Source organism: Solanum verrucosum, unplaced genomic scaffold (assembly GCF_900185275.1).
Source record: "Solanum verrucosum unplaced genomic scaffold, falcon-dt-bn FXZP01000182.1, whole genome shotgun sequence".
Lineage (NCBI taxonomy): Eukaryota > Viridiplantae > Streptophyta > Magnoliopsida > Solanales > Solanaceae > Solanum > Solanum verrucosum.
In genome coordinates, this window is record NW_026020378.1 from 7,047,687 (window position 1) to 7,064,198 (window position 16,512).

The 16,512-nt window shown below is 33.4% G+C and overlaps 1 protein-coding gene across 3 annotated transcripts; it reads left to right on the forward strand.

Moving 5' to 3' along the window:
* Positions 1 to 7,954: 7,954 nt before the first annotated feature.
* On the forward strand, positions 7,955 to 15,761 carry LOC125838842 (probable beta-1,4-xylosyltransferase IRX9H). Of its 3 annotated transcripts, none has more exons than XM_049517871.1 (4): positions 7,955 to 9,209; positions 9,628 to 9,877; positions 10,123 to 10,329; positions 15,415 to 15,761. In XM_049517871.1, the coding sequence occupies exons 1-3, from the start codon at positions 8,305 to 8,307 to the stop codon at positions 10,288 to 10,290; spliced, it is 1,323 nt and encodes a 440-aa protein (XP_049373828.1). In that variant the 5' UTR covers positions 7,955 to 8,304; the 3' UTR covers positions 10,291 to 10,329; positions 15,415 to 15,761. The 3 variants fall into 3 exon arrangements, with proteins under 3 accessions (XP_049373828.1, XP_049373827.1, XP_049373829.1); XM_049517870.1 differs by having other exon boundaries at positions 15,420 to 15,761; XM_049517872.1 differs by lacking the exon at positions 15,415 to 15,761 and adding an exon at positions 10,891 to 10,913.
* Positions 15,762 to 16,512: the final 751 nt, after the last annotated feature.

Here is a 16,512-nt window from a genome sequence, read left to right on the forward strand (position 1 = left end):
CATTTTTTAAGAAATTATAAATAAAAGAGTAATATTACTATATCATTGAAAAATGACTATAATTAATGATAAGGGATAAACTATCCATTGATTTCATAAAGTAGACAAGTATTGTAGGACATTCCAAAATAGTATAATAGACAATAATTATTGGACGGATGGAGTAGGATTAAGTCTTTCTTTCAGTACTTTTCTCACATTAATTAATTTCTCTCAGCATTCAATTAGTGAATCTTTAGTAGAATTAATTAGAATACTTTTTACTTAATAATACGCACAATAAGCAATAAGAGGAAGCTTTCGTTGGTATGTTCTTTTAAGGGTATGTTGCTAAACCATCAACACTGAAAGGTAGCTCTACTGATAATTGTGAAGAAAACATATTAATGGATTAAAAATCAAAAAGAGGTAATTAAACCCTAAAATATTATAAAGACATCTATAAAATTTGGTTGAAGCTCAAAATCTATTAGTGCCATATAAATTAGGATAGAGAAAATAACATATATTATTTGAAATAACATGAAACGTACTACAAATCACACAATAATTAGCAACTTCAAAATTTAAAGGACATACAAAAAATTTGATCAACTCTCAAAATTCTACTAATGTCACATAGTTTGGGATAGAAAAAGTAACATATACGTAAAATGTACTATAACTCATAATAATTAAATAACTTCAAAATCTAAAAGACATATACAAAATTTGCTTGACTTTCGAAATTCTATCAATGACACATAAATTGGGACAAAGAGAATATTGAAAATTACATATAAAGTATTATTAACCACAATAATCAACAACTTAAAATTTAAAGAACATACAAAAAATTGTTTGACCGTTAAAATTTTATTAATATCACATAAATTAAAATAAAAAATAAAAATATATGTTGGGCCCGTGCTAGCACGGGCTACTGTAACTAGTATATATATATGGTAATAATTATATATATTAAAAGGATGAATTAATTAAAGACGTTGGATTAAAATAGAGGGTTGAGATTAAAAGTTAAGAAGCACAATCCATGTGCTCGCCTACGTGGCACACACGGATTGGCCGATTTAAGGGGACTTGGATTGCCAAAATTGCTCAAATTAAATTCATTTAAATTTTAACCTCTTCTTTATTAAATAGACATAATTTATTAAATTAAAAATAATAATTTTGCAAGACTAGCTTATTTGTTAAAATTAGTGATTCTAAAAATAAAATTAATATAAATTAGCAACTCATTAATTAATTAAGTTTTCCTAATTTTGAAAAAATATCGAAAAATATTTATCGCTATAATAGAAATTATATTAATTAATTAAGTTTTCCTAATTTTGAAAAAATATGGAAAAATATTTATCGCTATAATAGAAATTATATTTAATTTAGAAAAATCGATTTAACCCTTAAAAAAAACAATATTTATTTGACGTGAATTTTGAAAAATGAGAAAGTAAGTAGTAATATAATATTTAATTTTTTATATAAAAAATAGTATTTATGAAATAAATTTATCAAATAAAATAATTAATTAAAAATCTTTTTTTTTTATTCCTACAACGATTCATAGCATATATATTATTATTATAACTTTAGTTAAACAAATGTGGAGAGCCAAAATTGGGTGTCAACAGAGAGTTACATGAAGAATTGTATATGGATGTACCTCTAGGCCTCGTGGTGAAAGATGCATGGTTAGTTTGTAGACTCAAGAAGTCCTTGTATGGATTGAAGTAGGCAAGTAGACAGTGGTATGATAAGTTGACACAAGTTTTGTGCTCAAGAGGCTACTCTCATTCAAACAGTGACTACTTTTGTTCTATAGGAAGATTGGTCCCTCTTTGGTTTTTGTTGTTGTTTATGTTGATGATGTTATCCTAACAGGCACTGATATTGCAGAAATCAACTCTTTAAAGAGTTATCTACATAATGAGTTCAAGATTAAAGACTTGGAAAGACTACAATACTTCCTAGGCTTGGAAAATTTATACAAGGAATCTGGGATTCTAATCTCTCAAAGGAAGTTTACTACAGATTTGCTACAGAGTTTGACTGTTCAGATTGCATACCTGTTCAATCACCTCTTGAATCCACTGTTAAACTTAAAGCAGATGAGGGTTTATTGTTGAAAGATCCTACACACTACAGGAAGTTAGTAGGTAAGCTTAACTTTTTGACCAACACAAGAATGGACATAGCCTTCAGTGTACAACACCTCTGTCAGTTTCTTCAAAATCCTAGAGAACCACATCTCAATGATGCTTACCATGTTCTTAGATATCTCAAGAGTGATCCTTGCATGGGTATACATTTGTCCAATAATTCAGATTGCTCAATTACTGCTTATTGTGACTCAGACTAGGCTGCCTGCCCTGATACAAGAAAATCAGTAAGTGTCTATGTTGTGTTGTTGGGGGACAGCCCTATTAGTTGGAAATCTAAGAAACGAACAGCCATATTCTTATCTTCAGCTGAAGCAGAGTACAGAGCTGTTAGAAAAGTGGTGGGTGAGTTAGTATGGTTGGAGAGGCTGCTGACTGAATTGGATTTGCCATGTAACTTGCCTATATCTGTGTTTTGTGACAGCCAAGCAGTTGTTCACATAGCAAAGAACCCTATGTTTCATGAAAGGACAAAACACATAGAGGTGGATTGTCATTTTGTTAGAGCTAAACTGCAAGAAGGCCTCATTACACTCCATCACATTTCGACTAATGATCAACTAGTTGATGTTCTGACAAAAGCTTTGCCAAGTGCCAAACATTCTACACAAGTTGGTTGTGAGCTACTCACCTCCAACTTGAGGGAGGGTGTTGAGATATATAGTTTATGTTTTACTCAAAATGTAATTAGTTTTATAATTAGTTTTTAGTTGAGCAGAGTCAGTTAGTTAACCTTTCATTCTTTTGTTAGTTAGATTGGTTATTCCTTGAATACTGTGCAGGTTGATTAGTTAGCTTCTAGAATCTTCTTAATATTGTTTTGTATAAATACAGTACATCGATCATTGAATGAAGTCAAGTTTTCATTCCCAAATTGGAGAGCTTTTCTTCTTTTATGTTCTATGTCAAAGCTTAGCTCAACATTCATCAATGGAGAATTGACATTCTCCATAAGTTCTACTTAAATTCAATAAGTACAATACAATACAATACAATACAATACGATACATTATGAAACAATACGTAACAACCGTCCAGACAAAGCGTAAAGGGGGTTTTGCAGGCTCAATGATGAGCGGATAGCTCTAAAGTGGATTCATCGTTAGAAACATACAAACTAAAAGAAATTGAATTACAACCTGATTCTTCAAAACCAAAAGTCTTGGTTACGTTATTGCTAAATATGATAAAAATAAGATTATGAAATTTGCTAAATATTATTCAAATAAGATTATGAAATTTGCTAAATATTATTCAAATAAGATTATAAAATTTGCTAAATAAGATAACCAAGCTGCCTACTAATTCGTACTTACACAAAATAAACTTGTTGCCTATAAACACATGCTCTATATGCAATATGAATATGGGTATGAAAGAAACCATAGTTTATATATCTTTTTCCACTATACTAATGCTACCTATATTATTGGAAATTTATTAATCTCCAACTCTATTAATTTAAGGGAAAATTACACAGTTAGGCAAATATATACTAGTTAATTAGCTAACATAGTTAATTAGTTATAGTTTGCATTAATTACAATTTGGAACTTACTTCTGGCTATAATTACACTCCTGTGTCTCGCCTCTCTCCTCTCCTCCTCTTGCTCTCTCTCCTCTCTGGAATCTCGCTCGCCTCTCTCCTCTCCCTGTCCAATCTCTCTCTCAATTCTCTGTTGCGAATCTCTCTCTCACTTTATACAAACACAAATGTATAATTTGTGTTTGTGTTTGTATAAAGCGAGAGACTGCATATACAAATACATATCTCTTCTTCCTATACACTTATAATTATACAAATACAAAATTTCCCCTGCCCAGTTCTCTTTTGCCTTTCTCTCTCGCTTTATACAAACACAAATTATACATTGTATTTGTATAATTTGTGTTTGCATAAAGCGAGAGAGATTGGATATACAAATACAAATGTTTTAACTCGATTCAATTGCATGCAGATATACAAATACAATCATTGATACATATACATAGTAGTTACATATATACAATTATATAACCGATATACATATACAATTCACCTCTTTCCATTCTTTGCCCTCTCTCGATCGCCTCTCTCCACTCTTTTCCCTCTCTCGCTTGCCTCTGTCCTCCATCTCCCAATCTCGCTCGCCACTCTCCTCCCTATAACATGTAGCTACAAATTGTAATTAGCAAACTATAATTATGAAGCATAATATTAAGCTATTTTTGAATGATTTTATGCAAAAATTCCCCTTAATTTAATAACTCAGGCTACATCCGATTCTTTTGATTTTCTTCAGACTTCTCAACATTGGTGTTCGTAATTGCCCTCACAATCACCCACAAAAATCTTTTAATACCCCTACACATTGTGGCATTATGGAAAGTTCTAAACAAATATATTTTTAACAAAAAAATTACTAACACTAACACTATTCTTCTAATGGTTATGAAGCATCATTATCTTCCTTTTGTAATCTTAATTTTTGTGAAAGCTTATCAAAAGCTGGTAGTAGTAATAGTAGAATCTATAGTACTAACCATAGGCTAGATAGTACTGAAGATATCTTGTATAACATTGACAAATCATTTGACCTCCATGTACCAATTACCTAAATTAATATAATTCTCTCTTTTCTATATATATAAAAAAAATCTACAAAGACCCAAGTGGCTTTATAAAAGTGATTAAAAAAAGTCATACCATGATGCCAAATTGCCAATTATAAAATGCCAAGTGACTTTATAGTTGAAATTCTCATAATACCCTCTCTCATCCCTTGCTTATGTTGAATCGAGATCTTATTGGTCTTCTTTGATCCACAAGTGCAAATAAACTATCTCTGACTTGATGACTACTTTACTTTTCGCCTTTTCCTGGGGCATAGAAGGAGTTGATCATGGTCCTATGAAGAGTAAATAATTTATATATAGTAGTAAATAAATTAATTTAGAGCAGGTTTAGTCATGTGAGATAAAATCATGATTTGAAATTATGATATGAAATAATATGAGATGAAGTTAAAGTTTTGTTTGACATGAAATTTGAATTTTTAATTTGTATTTTTTGCTCATAAACATAAAAATTCATAAGTTGTAAAAACTAGCAAAATTGCTTCAATTCTTTATACAATCATACCAAATAAGCAAAAGTTCATAATAGAAGTATAACACACTATCACAATTTTTATTTTTATTTTTAAATGCAACACTTATTGACCGAACATTAGCTCAATAAAAAAGTAAAAAGTTGTATTGTACGACTCTTTAATTTATTCCTCTCACATGTACTGTATGGACAATCTCCTAACATTGAACATGCATTTATAATGTTGGTAAAAGTAACAATGAGAGTAATGGCTATATTCGACATAAATGGTTTAAAGGTTGGTAAGAGTAATAATATCAACTATAAATTTGATTTACATATATATGAAATAAATGGTTGGCATATATAAAATTGATGTTTTTTTTTTTACAAAATGTAAACTTGTAGGTAAAATTTTATATTTGAAAAATGTGAAATCATGATATGAAATTTCCAAATCAAGTTTTTTGGAGAATTTGAGATTTCATCTAATGATTTCAAATCATGAGATGAAATAGCATGTCCAAACGCTAATTTCCATCTTATGATTTCAAATCACGAGATGAAATCGTATGTCCAAATGTCTACTTAGTTATTCCATATTCTATCTTGTATAAGATAATACACAAATTTTCTCATAACTTATATATATATTATTAGTATATGTGTTTCTAATTACCAATCAAACGTCGTAATATATTAATTTTATATATGTAACTTGCTTCTTAACTAGCCACCAAAGATTGTATAAGTTATGCATAAATTAATACAAAAATGAGTTGTGTCTTTACTAGCTACCAAACGATCCCTTAAAATTAGTAAGAATTGAGCAAAGTGGATTATGATATGAATTTTAGCTCATTTCAGCTCAAGTAATTTCTGAATCGATAACTCGTCCATCTATTAACTTAACTCATTTTAACATGTCCAAATTCAACCCAACCAAGCCATTGACACCCCTAGGATCTCAGATATTCAATGTACTAGAACTTTCTCATGACAATGTTAAAACAAATTCTGAAGTATTAGATCACTGCCAAATTAAATTAAGCATGATTGCTTATAGTTCACTAGTCTATGTGAATAGTTTTACCCCCAACAAAAATCCATAAGGTAGGGAAATTAATTGAATAACATGGTGAATGTATATAACAACAGAAAAGATTACATTTTGAATCTGCATCGTAATTATTATCATTTATTAGTTAATCATTATTGTACTGACTGCTAGCTCTCTTTTTTCCCCTTTTGATAGGTGGACACATTTTCTCTTGTATGGTGCTTTATGGTATTTTTTTTAATTAGTACAGCAGGAATATTATTTTTGTAACAAAGAGGGAAAATAGTACAATATATTAGGCTCATTTTGCCACATTATTTGATTGCTTATAGAGTTTAATATATTAATTTAACTTATACCCCTATTCTATAAGCACTAATAGAAGAAAATTAATGTAATCGTATTCATGACTTGTCGTGTTTTTTTAAAAGAATAGTACTAGGTAAGGTGTGTCTAGGACTAGTTTTTATTAATAAAGAAAAAAAAGGATCTCAAAGAGAAAAGTACAAGCAAGGGTCTATGCCTTATTTTACTAATTCTAATGAGGTAGCAAATATCTACTAATTAACAAGCATGAAGAAAATAAAAACTAGAGAAAAAACTAAATATTCTATGATCTTTATAGAGTTTTTTTTTTGAGAAGGTATCTTCATAGATTTTATAATATACTCTATGATAATACTACAAATAAGAATGCTTAAGTAATGCAAAAATATAAAATCTAAGAATAAAGTTGAGTTATCAACCAAACTTCATTTTATATATACCTTGTCTTACTAAAATATTATATCAAACTTAAATTTTTTTTTGTCAGATAGTTATTTTTTTAAAACAATAATAACGGTCATGTAATGATTCAAAATTTGTGGAATGTGTCAATACTTTCGTCTGTTTTAATTTATATGTCTTTTTTTTTAATAGTGAATCTTCAAAAAATATATTTTAATTTTGCTAAAATACTTTATAAATATCTATAATTCATTTCATACCACATATTTTATGTAAATTATTTTATTATTTTGAAACTCTGTATCAAATCAAACTAGATTGATCACGCGATTTTATAAAGATAAAAGTTTAGCAGTGTGACCCAAAAAAAAACGAAACAAACATGTATATAAAGTGAGTAGTAATTAAAAAAAAAGATAGTGTGCCCTTTTTTTCTTGTTCTTTTTACTGTGGCAATTGTAGTGGCTGTTTTGCTCAAGATTCAAAACATTGAACACTTTGAGCTCATTCAATATGTTTGATTAGTTGCCCCAAAAAGTAAGGTTATTGAAGTTTCTATTTTCAGCTCTGTCTTGGCTAAATTGTCTCAAAAAGAGGATTTTTTTTCTTTTGCATAACCTCGGGTAACTGTGTGATTGCTTCTTCTTGTTGTTTGTCTTTCTATTGAGTTGAATACCAAAAGATCGATGACCCTTTTCTTATTGCAAGAAAATGGGGTAACCCTTTTCATTTGAGTCCAAGATTTGCTCATCTGAAGTTCAAATCTGGCGTTTTCTTCAGGTCAGAATTGACTTTTTTTAAAAATGGGTATTGGCTTTTTGTTGACTTCATTCAAGATTTGGTTGGTGGTGGTGTTGTGCTCTTCTGTAAGAAAGCTTTGATTTTTTTTAATTTTTTCTTATATATGTATGGTGTTTCATTGTTTGATTATAGATCAATACTTAGAGAAGCTTTGAATGTTGAAGAATGGGCAATGTATTGTGATTGACTCTTGTGCTGCCAAAAGAGTCGGGTGGTTAGTTGAGCTTGTGCTGAATTTGCTATTTTTGAGGATATTTTCACTGTACTTGATGTACTAAGATGGAGTTACTAACTGTTCTGGTTCTTATAAGCTTTCCCCCATTTTTAGCTGTCTATAGTTTCAGAAATTTTCACCATATTGATTTAGTTGGATAAGGCCTGTAAGGTAGAATTACTTTAGTGTGCCAAATTTAGTGAACTTTGTATTGGTTACTTTTAGCTAGAGTCTCTTTGAAACAATTTAGTGTTGCCTGGTTACTATTATGGCTTCGATTAGAAGAACGTTGTCCCCAGTGCCTCGTCCTGGAAGCACTATGAATGGAGAAGTATGTCCTGCAGCCTCTCCACTGTCCAAGTCTTCATCATGTACCAATAGTAATACACCAACTGGTGCATTGCTTCCTTCTTTTGGTTCATTCGATTATGCCATCTACAAGGTTCAGACATTTGTAGTTGGTCTTTTGTCACGACGATCTTCTAGGCCCTTAGAAAGGTCAAAGTTGAAGGGGCTCATTTGGAGGAGAGCTATTCTGCAATTGTTTTTCTGCTTCATTCTTGGAGTATTTATTGGCCTTACTCCATTACTAAATTTGTCAACAAATTTTATCTCTAAACATCAAGCTTTATCCTTTGAGGTCCTCCAGCCAGAAGAAAATGCTCGATCATATGATGTATCTAGAAATGTGACTTCAACCACAGAGGATTTGCCTATCATAGATAATTCGACATCAGAGCCTAACTTAGTACATGTTGAACTGAAAGAAGACATTGCCTACAATGCCTCCTTTAATCAATCACTTGACCAAGATACGACAGTGTCCCGTAAACTTTTGATTATTGTGACTCCTACAGAAACCCGTCCATTTCAAGCATACTATCTAAATCGTCTGGCCTATGCATTAGAGTTGGTGCCTTCTCCTTTATTGTGGATAGTTGTTGAGATGAACTCCCAATCTGTTGAAACTGCTGATATATTGAGAAGAACCGGAGTCATGTACAGACATCTTGTGTGCAGCAAGAACTCAACTGATGTGAAAGAGAAAAATGTGCATCTAAGGAATGTGGCACTCTCTCACATTGAAACACACCACCTTGATGGCATTGTCTATTTTGCTGATGAGTACAACATATACTCTGCTGATGTCTTCGAGCAGATGAGACAGATCAGGTACTCTATTTGTTAAATTTTCTTACTTTTGGGGTGTTAGCAACCTTGTTTTACTTTTGTGATATAAAGCAAAGTGGAAGCAAGTTTCAGTAGTCTGTATCCTTATAGAACATTACCTATGTTCAAATTAGTTGATATTTACATGTTCTCGTTTCCTTTATTTCTTGCTTAAGCTGTTATTATTTTTCTTATAGTCCATCTTTAAATCCTTATCAAGTAACTTTCGTACTCCTATGGCTTCTTGATCACTCTGATCTTGGGTGTCTCTCACTGTGTGTGTGTATATATATATATATATATATATATTTTGGTATAACCATTTGGTCTATGACTCCAAATGCCAATCATGCCTCTAGGTAGTGTGCTGAGTCTATGATTCCATGTATCAACGTTCTTGATAGAAAATTGTTGTATGCAGCCGGATCGGGACATGGATTGTGGCAAGACTAGCTGAAAATAATAGGAAAGTTATCTTGCAGGGTCCAATCTGTAACGGCTCTCAGGTTATAGGTTGGCACACTGAAGGTATGACAAAAAGAATTCAGAGATTCTATGCAGAAATATCGGGATTTGCATTCAATAGTACGATACTTTGGGATACAAAGAGGTGGCACCGACCAACACTAGAACCTATAAGGCAGTCTGATACAGCCAAAGCTAGTTCTCAAGTGAGTTCTGCCTCTGTCCTGGATCTCTGATGATTGGTACTTAAAATAAGATATTCTGTTAGTGGATAGTTCCACATTCACCACAGCTAATGTGATGGTGTACCTTCAAGAACATGACTAGTGAAACTGAACTTGAAGTTGGAGCACCAGTCCCAACCACCCTTGAGAGAAAGGGGAAGGGCTATTACAGCTATTATCTGTATTACCGTATGCAAAAATGTCAGTCCTAATGATTTTATTTACAGGTGAGCACATTTATCGAACAAATGGTGGAAGATGAAAGCCAAATGGAAGGCTTACCAATGAACTGTTCAAGAATCATGGTTTGGCAATTCAACACGGAGATATTGTACCCATATCCTCATGAATGGATGGTGAAGAATTACTTAAGAACCAGTACTTCAGTTGGATGACAATTTTGACATGCCGATAGATTCTTGAGCATTGATAAGGTGAGTGAATAATGCCTATGTTTTCTCGTGTAGTTCCTTACTTGTTCTTTTACTGTCATCTTTCTGTTTCCAGCTTTTATTAAAAATAATATGGACATTTTTCCAGTTGTTATTCATCTGTGTTGTATATTTTCTTTTATGAGGTGTGTGCTTGTCATGCTAGGATAAATAATTCCTTTCTCCCACTTCCCCCTCTCCCACGGTCTGTTCAAGTTGCTGCTATTTCTTTTTGATCATTAAAAGATTATGTTATTGAGAATCCAGCAACATGAAGATGCTGTCGAATATTTACAGAGGAAACATCCTGCTGAATTTGTAAAGAGTTCAAAAAGTCTATCATGGCCTCTGTATCATGTGCAATAGATATGTTACCCCCCATCTCCTCCAAAAAAAAAAAAAAGTAACGAGATAATCTGTATTTAATTCTAACTACAGATTCAGTTTGCTTTAAAAATTTCTTGTGTTCCTTTCCTTCTTATTGGTCCACCAAACAGCTGAACATATTGAGTTCCAAATTTTCAATTTTTCCTTTTCCATCCCTTTAATGTACCAATGTTGCAGGCTTGCAGCAGCTCCTTCGTTGTCCTAGGCATAGTCCAATTGTTTCCCACAATGTTCAGGATGAGGTCCCAGGTTTACTTGGTGAATGAGAAGTGGATGCAGAGGTGATATATGACCTCATTTTGTCTTCCATACAATGTGCATCTGCGTATATTGACACCTCGTTTTGAAGATTCTAATGAGTTACCTATTCTCTCAAACACACTATCCAAGTAAAGCATTCCACCTTCAAAAGTGCCTTATTTTTCCAAATACACTTCCAAGGTCAGTGGAGAATGGTGGAAGAAGTTCCCTTAGGTGTTCGTAGCAATCTTTAATTGAAAATTTACCTTTTGCTTCTCCAAATACCCTTCAGTTTGCTGTTTTTCCTGTGATTTTTATATATTAGTGACAACGTCATAATCATCGTCATTCTTACGTAGTTTATGAAATCACATCCTGAAAAATCTCTAAGTTAAGTCACAATTGCCACTTATCCTTGGTATTAGGAAAATTATAGGTATTAACTTTTTCTATACCAGTCTACTGATATTCAGTCCTCATTCTCCTTGATTCTGAGTGTTTCTTTTCTTTCCTGCCATATGATATGCATAGCAAGAAATTGATCTGCTTAGAACAGCACCTGCTTTTTTGCTACCTAAATTATCCTCTGAAGCCTTAGATCCAAAAGGCTGCTTCTTTGCTACCTAAATTTCCCTATGAACTTCACTCACCAAGAGTAGGGATGGTAATGAGCGAGGGTGTCAAGGCAGGGTGAAGCAAGACCTAGCCCACTTTGGAGGATGTGGGGCATGGATGGAGGAATGTCAAGTGGCACTGCATGGGGTGGGGGTGGGGGGGAGTAGATTGATTTTTCGGTGTCATGGGTGGTGCTCTGCTGCATACTCGTTTGGTTCTATTAATGCCCTTCCAATTTGGTTTACTGTATTCCTTTTTGTTGCACATATAAGTTTGTGGTCTTACATTTTTTATTTCTTTTTCTTTTGCCCGAGTTCTGAAATGACTGATTAATTTTTATGTAATTCACATGTTTTTTGTGTTTAAATATATTACACACAATATAATTAGTATTGTATCCATTTCATTTTCTATGGCGGCATTTGACTAGATGTAGAGTTTAAGGAAGAAAGAAATACTTTTCTCACATAAGCTAAATATAAATATAATATACCAAAAGTAGTAGCGATTTCTAATTGGCTTCTTTGTATTATTACAATTCATATAAGAGCATTCAATTAAGGGTGCATTTGTTATGGAGGAAAAAAAATGTTTTCTAATTTTCCATGTTTGGTTGGCCAATTTTTTTGGAAAGCAGTTCTTTGGGAAACAAGTTTCTTAAAAATTAGGAAAATGACTTCCCTAGTGGTAAGTGACATTCCAAGCACGTTGTCTCTTCCCCAATCGCCGTCACCCTTTGAACACCCCACACCCCCGACCCCCCACGCCTCACCCCATCCCACCACAAATGTTTTTCTAGATCACTTGTGAAATAGTCTTGAGACTATTTTTTGCTTACTTACCAAACACCAAATAATAAATAAGAAAATCACTTTTGTTTCAAAAATAACATTTTCCACGTAAACATTTTCCTTCCTACCAATCTCACCCTAAGAGTAATTCATAAATGTTAAAATTAAAGAAATGTATCGATATTATTATTTTATTTTATTGATAACTATCGTGTCCGGGCCAACTTGTGCGCACCTCGACTAATTCCATGGGATACCTCCCACCAACAGCAGGTACCATGTAACAGTGAATTGCCTCTCTTATCTCCTTTCCAGACTACAGAATCTGGTTTATCTGGCTGAGATGTATGCATTCTGATACGAGTAGTCTTTACTTCCCATTCAAAAAACAATTCCTCCTTAGCCCTAAATTTCATCCTTCACTACTCCAGAATGCAATAGTTGCCTCTTAGTTAAGAACTGTGCCAAAAACTTTAGGGAAGGCCTGCCTCATGATCTAACCACTGGTCAATCCATGTTCAGTTTTTTTTTTCCATCACCTACTACAATCTCTATTAATATTTGAAATTCTTCTGGTGTCTATTAATGTTCTTCCCTAGAGATACACCATATGGCCCAGCTGTTTGTTTATTGCACCATGGCCCATCCAACGTTGTGATGATAACTTTTTTACACAAAGCCGGTTCTTCCACATTGAATTCCCATAGCAATTTGAAGAGTAAGTTTTTGTTAGGCTTCCTCAGGTCTCTTATTCTCAGCCCTCCCCACTTTTAAGAGTGTGTAGCATTTCACCATCTCACTAAGTGTAATCTATGGCTTTTGGAATCACTTTCCTTGAAGTCCCTTCTTAATATTATATCCAGTTGCTTCCCTGCCTTTTGAGGTAATGAATGCCATGACATATAATAAGTTGCAGTCCCATCGAATGCACTATTTATGAGGGTGAGTCTATCCCCAAAATAAAGATATTGCGTTTCCCATGAAGCCATCCTTTTTTTCTCATTTGCGATCACATTCTGTCATACACCAGTCTGTCTGTGATTATGTTCAGCTCCAAGGAGAAGACCCTCAAGTACATAGGAGGAATATTTTCCACTTTTTTGTCCCAGTTTACTTTCTAATGACTCCATGTTACTCACGTTGTTAACACAGAAGAACTGCTCTGTGCTAAATTGACATGTAACTCAGAAACAGCTTCGAAATTTAACATAATTACTTTCAAGTACCTAAGTTGTGATCCTCTGCACCAGAGAATACCACGGTATCATCTGCATATAGCATGTGCGATACCTCAATCATGTTCTGTCTTTCAGTACCAATTAAAGGTCATTGATCAATTTCCTTTTTTACCTGACTACCAATCATTCTACCAAGAAAAGAGGAATGAAGGTAAAGGGTGCCCTTGCCTTAATCCTCTTTGTAGCCAGAAGTAGTCTATAGGAGCCCCATTGATTAGGATTGAGAACCTGACTCTAGTGCTATCAATCATTGGAACCAGTCATCTCCAAATTTCAGAGCTGTCATGAAATTTAGCAAAAAGGTCCAATAAACACTGTCATATGCTTTCTCTAGGTCTAGTTCGCAAATGACTCCTGTTTCCCTGTGCTTTTGCCTAGTAACCAAACATTCATTGGCACCTAGTGCTGCTTCCATAATCTGCCTCCCGTGCAAAATGCATTTTGATATTCAGTGATTCGTTTCCTGGTCACCACTTTCATCCTTCATTGAATATACTGCAATAGTTTTGTATATGCTGCTCAAAGGACTGATAGATCAAAAGTATTCTGACTAAATATCTCCATTCTTTTTAGGGAAGAGTGTTATGAAGGTAACATTTAGGTTATTCATAAATGTTCCTTCTATTTAGAAATATTCAAAGGTGTCCATTATGTCTCTTTTTTGAAGGACCAACATCTCTGGTAAAAAGCTATGGTATATTTGTCAGGTCCCAGGGACCTTATCCTCAGCATTAACTTTTATGACACTGAATACTTTCTCATCTGTAAAACGTTCCGGTAGCCGTTTGATACTATAGAGTTGTAGAGGAAACTAATGCTTCTCAATTTGCTCATGCTTCAGTTTGGAGAAAATGATAAATAATCGAATCAGCTGCATATATTTCATTTTTAATTGATGTAATCATTTATGTCAACTATTGTGAAGAGGTAACCATTTACGTCAACTGCAATGATTTAACCATTTATGTCAACTCTTATGAACAATTATTTAATTGATGAAACTAAATTGAGTCAGAGTACAGAAGAGGTTGAATGTAGGAAAGGGAAGGAGACTAGAGAGAGTCTTCCTAACAGCTAAAGGAAAGATGTGAGGAAAGAAAAAAGATAAATTGAACATAGGTTGGGAGATCCAGACAAATAGGTAAATTAATATAGAAAGGAAGTTGAATCAATTGGGTTAGTGTGTATAGGGAGGGGTTTCACCTGTGTGGCATGTGAGGTGAGGGTGTGACAAGGAGAGATCATCTCTTGAAAGGTAAAATCAAACTCTGCCATTCCCTATTGCCGTCCGTAGCAAAGTCTGTCTTATGCTGTGCACCATACTGTGTTATGTGATAATGAAGGAAGAATATAACGGCATTGAAAAGAACATGTAATTGAACATTGGAGCATGGCTAAATGTTTTTGGGGCTCACACTGAAATTGCTATTCTTAGAACAAAGATATTGTGTGGATTCTTTAAGGGAGCAAATGATGTCATACAAAAAGAAATGTGCTTGCTAAGATCTGAATTGAGCTCTGTGAAATTTGATTCAACGATCTTTGGTAACATCAGGCAGAAAGTATTGAGAGAGTGGCCTCATTTCTATTAGCGCTCAGGAGAAAATATAGCATCTAAATTCATTACTGCATTCTTGTTTGACTCCAAAATTCAGAGTAACAAGACTTCTCTTAATTCTGTAAGACATTTATAAGAAACTTGGACAACTAAATAGTAAGTACCAACTGAAAACAGAATGACTTTTTCATGATGTTGTTCTTCCCTTTGTCACAAGTTTTGGTATTAGCTGTTTGACAAATTATGCAATCTTTTCTAGTGCAGGGGAAATTTAGTGAACAGTTATGAGCGTCAGCTGCAAATATTTATCGGACCAACCACTTGAATGCTGTCAGTTTCGAGCTTGTAATGTTTAACTACATGCTGTAGTATCTAAAGAGACCAAGGAGGCCAGTTATCTCTGCCCTTTTCTCCCTCTCCCCACACTCCTCTTCCGTTTTCCTGTTCTGCTGCTATATCAGTAGATATTTATCTGTACAGTTGCTTAGCTAGTCACGGTATAGTCTTCTGGCTACCAAGTCAGAAGCAGCAAAATTGTGGCCATATGGAAAAAAATATTTACAACAGATAAGTGAGTTTCAAGTTCCTAGCCAATTCTTTCTAAAACCAAGTTGATGTCTGAAATGGAGTATTGTTCTTCAACTGGCAGCTTTACTTATTGACTTGTGCATATGTTAAGGTGCTACTCCATTATTTGATTTTTCTTGTTTGACACCATTTCATAGCTTTCAAGGTTTAGAATTAACTAAGATTATTCAAATTTTTTAGAACTTTTATATGATTTCTCCATCAACTAAATTTTGAACCATTTTGATATTTTCTTCTACAGTACAAACTAACATAATATAGAGATGACTTACATCTTAAACTCTATGTCCAATCAAATATTTTTACGTTAGACGGAATGGCCAGGGTCGATGGTTTTGCAAGTCTTCTTTTGTTTAGTATAAAACATTTTCCAAGTGGGCTGTCTTTCAGCCACTGCTGCATCCTAATTATTGAGGCAAAATTAACCAGCTGCAGCTCAGGACTAGATGTGGGGTTATATTCAACTTTACCTTGTTAAAAACTTGGAACACTAAAATGAATTTATAACGGCCTTTCACTTCGTTTCGTTCTTCTTCTTTATTGTTGCTTGAATGAAGGCACCACTAGAAAACACCAGGTAAGAAGAAATGAAAAGTAAACATATTGTTTCAATAATTTAAGTTAAAAAGTAATCTTTTTATAAGTTGTTTTGTTCAAAAATAATAATTAGATCTTTAAGTGAAGACATTAGACTGGAATTTGAGAAATAGTATCCTCCCCCCCTTCACACTCCTAATGGAAAATTTTAAAAGGAAATTTGCACCAATAT

Coding starts and splice junctions, on each gene's coding strand:
- LOC125838842 (XM_049517871.1), top strand. CDS start 8,305: ATGGCTTCGATTAGAAGAACGTTGTCCCCAGTGCCTCGTCCTGGAAGC. Junction 9,210..9,627: donor GAGCAGATGAGACAGATCAG/GTACTCTATTTG, acceptor TGTTGTATGCAG/CCGGATCGGGACATGGATTG. Junction 9,878..10,122: donor CAGCCAAAGCTAGTTCTCAA/GTGAGTTCTGCC, acceptor TTTTATTTACAG/GTGAGCACATTTATCGAACA.